Below are 7,366 nucleotides of genomic sequence, written 5' to 3' on the forward strand. Positions count from 1 at the left end.
TGTGTGACACCTTCCCAATGTCATCTGATTGGCCATCCGCCAGTGCAGTGAGTTGGGAGTTTGCTCTCATTTTGTTTTGGAATGATGCAGGAAGATGCAGAGGACTTGTATAATCTCTTCAAAAAAATAATAAAAAAAACAACAACCTGACATCTCAGTCAGTCCTGCCCGCGCTGGAATCGTCGGCGCTTTTCACTTTCATTCTTTTCCTGCCCGCTTCCAAGTGAAGGCAGAGCGGCCAAAGATGAGGGAAGGACATGGGGTGGGGGTTGGACTCCGGACTGAGACTGATCAGTCCTTTCTGACCTTCCTGTTTCTGGGAGATCTCCGGAGGATGTCATCCTCCAGGTTCTGAAACAAAGGAAACAAATCACATCCAAGTCATCTAAAAAGAAATGTTAAAGGATGGGTGATTATTTGCAATGATTAGGCCTAAGTGAAACGACCGTAGGGATATAATGCTAAAGTTGAAACATATATTCATATTGGCTTCCATAGTTGAGTGTGTCAACTCGATTAACAGAGGGCAATTTTTCTTGTTACCTCCTCTGCTGACTCCTTCTCTACCTCCTGGTCGCCTTCCACATCATCTGTGTCGGCAGGAGTTTCATCGTTGGTCTCCTCCTGCGCATCTTCCTCGTCACACTCACCATCTGCACATAAGCAAGCACGCTTTAGGTCATACCAGCACAAAGGAAGAAAGGTTAAGGAGAAGTTTCCTCGGTGCTATCGCAGACCTGGGCTGCTCTTGTCCGCCTCTTTAATGTCCTCTTTGATCTCCTCTTCGGCTTCCACGTCAGGCTGAGGCTCATCTGTTTTCTTGTAGTTGGCGGCGGCTGGGGCCTCGCTCTTCTTCTGCACAAAAATCACAGTCATTGCCATCATTTCGTTATCAAGAGGAGAAGCAGTTTTTCTGGAAGTACACTATCATCTTGTGAAAAAAAATAATTAGGACGGTTGGTTACACTTGTGCAACAAAATGTGGTCAATTTCACAAAATTTTAATTTCTTTGGAAATAGTGTATTTTATAGAGAAAGTATGTATTTCAGAAAAACAAATTCTTCACCCCCCCCCCCCCAAAAAAAAAAAGCCATATTGGGTATTTATTTTAAAACAGTCCTATTTAAAGGACAACCGACGTCTCCGGACAAGTTGTGTCCATAATTTGTAAAATCGCTTCAAATGACTTCTACTGGGCGTATTTTACAAAGATGCCACCGCATATTGCTATATTTTTACGTTTTAAGACTCGTACTGAATATTCCAGAAATCTTGTTTTTGAGTTGATGACGAGTCCGTACGTGACGTCACTGAAGGAACGCCCCTGACCGGGAAAAAAAAGGACACATTGTAGCAGTCCTTCCATCACGTCAATGCTCGTTTGGTCTGAAAACCTCGTGTTGCGCCAGAAGAGGTTGTCCAAGCTCCATGTGAGGAATTTATCAGCCTGTGGAAAGGGGCTGATTCATTCCTCACAACAGCTCGGTGGCCATCTTGTGCATTTTCTGGGATGCTACATTGCAGTCCTGACCGCTCGAATTGATACGCAAGTACTTCTTTAATCGATTGCAAACATGTATGCTTTCCTCTTCAGAACTATTTGAATCATATTCATCACTGGATGTGAAACAAGAAAGCATATTCTCCGAATCTGATGCCATTGTTTTGATTCTCCAGCAATGCAAGACGTCTTGGCGTGACGTCACGAACTGGGGGCGGGACTTTCTGAAAATGACCAATTCGCAGCTCAATTTTTTTGCAGAATTTGGACACTTTAAGTCATTTTATTGGTGTTTTGCATTTGAATAAAAATATCATACGGCGTGTTTTGGGTATTTTAGATGATATAAAACATTTTTCTGATGTCAGGAAACAAAAAAGTGACGTCGGTTGTCATTTGTCTTAATGTTTTACTCGTGTTCTGACGCTTCATTCTGCGACCATCCACCACGTTCAATGTAAATACTGCAATGCACCATGGGTAAATGATTATTCGATTATCTCATTCGGCAGATCACGGAAAAGCCTGATATCTTCAACGACTTTGGAACGCACCGAAACAAATGCAGGGTAATTATGGCTCGATATCGGTAAGGCAAGATGGCAGATGAGTTGACACCTTTGAAGGAAACTAAACAGCTGCGCAACCAAATCTGATTTTTTCGCTATTTTAACAGAAGTATGTCATATGTGGCGCAGATCATGTAGCAATATGTGCAAATCGTAATAGAAATCACAGTGGAGTTACAAAGTTGCGCCAGTGGCCGTCAAAACGCATAAATCACGCAAAAAAACAAAAATAATAAACTCTTTCACAATTCCACTGTCATAAATTTCAGCTTTCAACTTTTCATTTGCGCGTGTCTTCATAGGTGGTTACCTTTCCCGTGCAGCAAAAGACGATGATGAGGATGAGTGGCAAGGCCACGGTCAGCACATAGACAACCCAAAGCCAAGGACGCTCCTCTGCAGCATTCATCATCTGTGTCGCCAGGCCTGGCTGCCGCAAAACATTGCAAATTGCGTTTAAGGAAGGGCCACAAAACTCTCCATGTCACATACATTTTGTAAAAGAAGTAAAATTGAAGAAGGATAAAAAAGTTGGAAAAAAAAAATTCTCATAGAAGTAGTATTTTAGCCGAAATGAATTATATAACTATTTCACAGAAAAGCGGTGCATTCAGTACCTCAGCAGCACCCTCGGCCGCCTTCTTGAGGCCCCAGCCGTCATTGGACCAGCGCTCCGCCACATCGCGGTCGTCAGTGATCAGGAAGTTGTCGAAGAAGATGTCGGACGTCATGGACCACAGCTCCAGTCCCACAGCACTGATGGCGCTCATCCGGAATGGGTTCTGGTCTTCGAAGAAGTCCGGGTTAGCAATCTTCCGTGGCTTCCACACACCCTGCAGGACACACACACACAACACAGCCACATTACAATCCGGTCTCCAAGGTGGGGCGGGGTAAATGGATACAGCAACCTGCCATCCCCAATTTTCCTCTGTGGCGAATTCGAATCAGTGTCCCTCAAAAGATCATTTATTAGGAAGAACAGTTGTGTTGTCTTAACTTTACAAAGACATGCTAAAACAAAATATATGACAAAATGAAACTCCTCAACCTCAACATAGTTCCTTGACACCAAGAAGGCAGCAAAGCCAACCTGAAGTTCCTCAACTTGAACAAAGCTCCTTGGTAGTGACATCCCACAAGATGTCAGAAAGGACTACAGTATTTTTGTCTCACTAAAGCTCCTCATCTCCAACATACCTCTCTGGAAGTGAGATGACAGCAAAGTACTTTGTTTTATCGACCTAAAACTCAACTCCAACATAATTTTTTGATACATCAAATGGTTATTGTTACTTTGATCTAGATGAAGCTCCCCAACTCCAATGCAATTCCTTGGTATAAATATGCCTTAAGAACGTCTGCGGTTTTACAGGTCACCTGGTAGTTGGGGTTGTCAACCATGGGCGCCTTCCACTTGCCCTTGTAATCGGGGTTGTCGATAGTGGGGCGCTTCCAGATGCCGCAGCCGGGTGCCGTCTCACAGGCTGGGTTGGGGATCTGAGGCGCCTCCCACTCGCCGTCCATGTCCTCATCCCTGATAACACACACACACGCGCACGCGCACACACACACACACACACACACACACACACACACACACACACACACACACACACACACACACACACACACACACACACACACACACACACACACACACACACACACACACACACACGCACACGCACACGCACACGCACACGCACACGCACACGCACACGCACACGCACACGCACACGCACACGCACACGCACACACACACACACACACACACACAGGTCATACATACATGGAGACGTGGTATCTACGGTTAAATCTGACCGGTCACCGCAACAACGCACCAGTCTTCGGGCTTGACCGCATCTGGGTCTCCAATGTACTCAGGCTCATCATCCAACCAGCTGTCGGGTTTGACAGCATCTTCGTCAAGAATCTGAGCTGGAGCGTCCTCGTCCCTGCGCGCATGCCAATAAAATTGTGCCGTTTCAGTTTAGGCTGAGCAGTGAATCAACATCTGTTGTTTAATTGGCTGGAAATCCCAAAATAGAAAATGTTGGTGAAGTATGGGTAAAACTTGCAATGGCTGCATTTACACAGACACACATAAAAACTAATATTTTTCTTTAATCAAGTACATCTGATTTAGGAGGCGGCGTCATTTTTTTTACTGACCAGTCTTCAGGTTTGGTGGCATCTGGGTCCTGTATCTTGGGTCTCTCGTCCCAGTCTTCGGGCTTGTGGTCGTCGGGGTCCTCGATCTCAGCGGGAGGGTTAACCGGTGGGGTCATATCAGTCAGTAGGCTGCCGCTGTTCACCACCGTTTGGTCCACCAGTATTTCAAACGTGTTATCGGGCTTCAGCACTGTGGGGGTGAATGCAAATGACTTAATCATGTGGACACATTTGTGCGTGGGTGTGTCTGTCTGTGTGTAACTGACCAAGAGTGTAAAGGTGTGTCTTCTTGTCGGTGTAGTATGTGCGCAGGTCAGCATCGGGCTTCTTGGCATGTTTCTCCTCGTATTGGCCCGTCTTGGGATTCTTGTGTCTGAAGATGAAGTGCAGTTTGTAGTCCTCGCCGCATTTGTCCGGTCCAAACATGATGGTGTAGGATGTCTTGTCCACAAACTGGGACTGCGCGCACATGCACATTTCAAACACGTGTAAATCATTAAGCACACCGAGGACAAACAATACGAACAATGAAAAAAAATGATATCAATTTTATTTGGAAGCGCCTTATGAGACGCACATGGACATAAAACCTATAAAACAACTATACAGAAGAAATGTAAAAAACAACCGCGTTTCAGTAAGTATGCAATCTTGAGTGGATTTGAGTTTGGACTTCAAATTGGTAAGAGAAACAGAGTTGAAGAGGTCCTGTTGCAAAAGACTTCCATAGCTGGGGAGAAACTGTTGTGGCTCAATTGTTTTTTTTAATGTGTTACATATGTGAGCTTCTAATTTCAAAAGATCTACAAAAAAAGTCACAATTTTGGAGTATTGCCTTGGAAAACAGTTTGAAGAGAATAAATACAGACGAGTATTTTGATATTTTTTGAGAAGCCTGTGTGCTTGTTTCACTTTACTGGCCACTGAAGTAATTACTGTTCTTGGCATTTCTATGTGAACAGTTTTCAGTGTTTACATGTGTGATTAACAAGCTTTGAATTGATGTTTCTCGGGGGAATAGATGTATTCCAAATCAAGACTGCTTTGACCCTTTAATGGGATCAAAACAGCTTTAGCTTGTGGTTGAGACAAATTTTGGTTTTTAATCACATTTTTGAGACTGAAGAACACCGCCCTAATATGTAATGTATAATCTAATGCAGTAGGTTCAAGTGTGCTGAGACTCACCAGGTCCAGTTCAGGCGCTTGAGTGAGCAACTTGACGTAAGCACCACCACAGTCGATGCCGGCCTGGAAGTTCACCTCATACCTGAACACACGCACGCATCCACAATCCAAGATGTCACCAAACTGTGTTTCAAGTGTGTCCGGCTGGGCATGCGTAGGTTCATGCTTTCTTACTGAACAATGAATGGCATGGTGTCAAAAGTGAATGGCCGCAGGAGAAGAGAGGAGATGGCGTGATGTTTGGCTCGCGACTTTAGGACCAGACCCTTGTCACCGGGTAGCTTGCTGTCCTTCATCTCCTCCACCTCCCACTTGCCTGGAAAACGATCATCACGTCATCGTCATGATGAGCATAATCATGTGCGTGCAAGCACACCCACCATCGTACTTGGCGATGTCCTCATCTGTGTCGTCCTTCTTGGCACGGGATAGCACCCAGCTGGAAAAAAATGATGATTGGTCAGACCTCTGACAATGTTTTTCCCCTTCCACGAGGGGGCAGCATTTGACTTTTGTAGAGCCGCCCTCACTTACATCTCATATTACTCACCCATATAACTTAGGACATAACTCTTTTTCGAATGATAGGAGTACAGTGATACCTTGTCTTACTAACTTAATTGGTTCCCAGGAAGTGTGTGTAAGGCAAAAAGTGTGTATTCCAAAAATTAATTTCCCATAACAAACCATTAAAATGAGAATAATCCATTCGCAGGTAATAATTTTCAACTAAATAAGCCTTAAAGGACAACCGACGTCTCCGGACAAGTTGTGTCCATAATTTGTAAAATGTCTTCAAATGACTCATTTGAAGTGATTTTACAAATTATGGACACAACTTGTCCAGAGGCGTCGGTTGTCCTTTAAAACTACACACAATATACCTTATTTTATGTATAATAAATGTGCTATGGTATTGTAATTAAAGAAATAAAATGTACTATGTAATAGTTATTTTATTTACCTTTGTGATGGTCGTTGATGGCTTGGTGGAATGGATAGCTTTTTGCATAAAGTGTCTCAAGGAGCTCTGGGTTGGACATCTTAGAAGTTGTGATATTGCAGGCAGACACACTAGAAAGTTCATTAACAGCTGGTTCCCTTGCATGTCTTTTCATTTCAAATTGAACTGATGGCTTGTGCGAGTTATTTGTGGAGCCTGATTGATGGGAATTTTAACCTTGCAGTCTACACTCTGCCTTTGAACTACAAAAAAGTTGAAACGAGTCCAACTTTCACTGTGTTCTATCCATTGTATTCACTTTTGTTTTTTGTTTCAAGCCCAGTCGTCTCCCTTTCGTGTGTGTGTGTGTTCCCTCGCTCCTCTACCGCGGATCTAGACCAATCACCTGCGGCTTTAACCGAAGACTGGGGGCAGGATATAGAGGAAAAAAAGCTGGCTGCCATTTCAGGAGCTCCAAGAACCGGCTCGTTGGCGAACACCATCACTCATTGTGGCGCTCCGTGTGTTTTCCCAAAAATTGTTTGTATACCAAGATTATATTCTCATGAATTTAACGTTTGTAAGGGGAAAAGTTAGTTAGCTAAAGCATTCGTAAGCGTTGACACTGACCTGTCCAGCGTTCCGCGGTCAAAAGATTCAGCAAAGTAGTGTTCACCCATTGGCTCTGGAGCTTTGTAGGTCACCTGCACCGCCGCCACCGGGACATTGGTACACATTACATCAACAACAACTAGCAGCAAATGGACAATCAATTTACATACAGTGGGAGTAGGCGTAGATTTGGGAGGTGCCGAGGCATCGTGGTCAGGCTCCATCTCCTCGTCGCCTTCCTCCACGTCCAGGTCCAGGTCATCATCCATGACGTCTTCGTCATGGTCGTGGGCTCCACACGCTGGCGCCAAGCTCAGACAGAGGATCCCCGTCGCCAAGAGAACGCACAACCACGCCGTACGATCCATCGTCTGCCC

The 7,366-nt window shown here is 44.5% G+C and overlaps 1 protein-coding gene across 2 annotated transcripts; it reads right to left on the reverse strand.

The window, feature by feature from the left end:
• Nucleotides 1-151: 151 nt before the first annotated feature.
• Nucleotides 152-7,360, reverse strand: canx (calnexin). 2 transcript variants are annotated; one of them, XM_088989902.1, is made up of 14 exons: nt 7,160-7,360; nt 7,008-7,081; nt 5,815-5,873; nt 5,609-5,750; nt 5,435-5,516; nt 4,513-4,705; nt 4,247-4,436; nt 3,916-4,029; nt 3,452-3,608; nt 2,689-2,904; nt 2,382-2,501; nt 738-852; nt 544-653; nt 152-351 (listed from the first exon to the last, which is right to left on the reverse strand). In XM_088989902.1, the coding sequence occupies exons 1-14, from the start codon at nt 7,355-7,357 to the stop codon at nt 292-294; spliced, it is 1,830 nt and encodes a 609-aa protein (XP_088846028.1). In that variant the 5' UTR covers nt 7,358-7,360; the 3' UTR covers nt 152-291. The 2 variants fall into 2 exon arrangements, with proteins under 2 accessions (XP_088846028.1, XP_088846027.1); XM_088989901.1 differs by having other exon boundaries at nt 738-855.
• Between the last annotated feature and the right edge of the window lie 6 nt (nt 7,361-7,366).

Source organism: Hippocampus bargibanti, linkage group LG02, assembly GCF_051943395.1.
Source record: "Hippocampus bargibanti isolate YZ-2025 linkage group LG02, ASM5194339v1, whole genome shotgun sequence".
NCBI lineage: Eukaryota > Metazoa > Chordata > Actinopteri > Syngnathiformes > Syngnathidae > Hippocampus > Hippocampus bargibanti.

Coding starts and splice junctions, on each gene's coding strand:
- canx (XM_088989901.1), bottom strand. CDS start 7,357: ATGGATCGTACGGCGTGGTTGTGCGTTCTCTTGGCGACGGGGATCCTC. Junction 4,437..4,512: donor GACACACCTTTACACTCTTG/GTCAGTTACACA, acceptor TCACCCCCACAG/TGCTGAAGCCCGATAACACG. Junction 856..2,381: donor TCTTTTGCTGCACGGGAAAG/GTAACCACCTAT, acceptor ATTTTTGTGCAG/AAGAAGAGCGAGGCCCCAGC.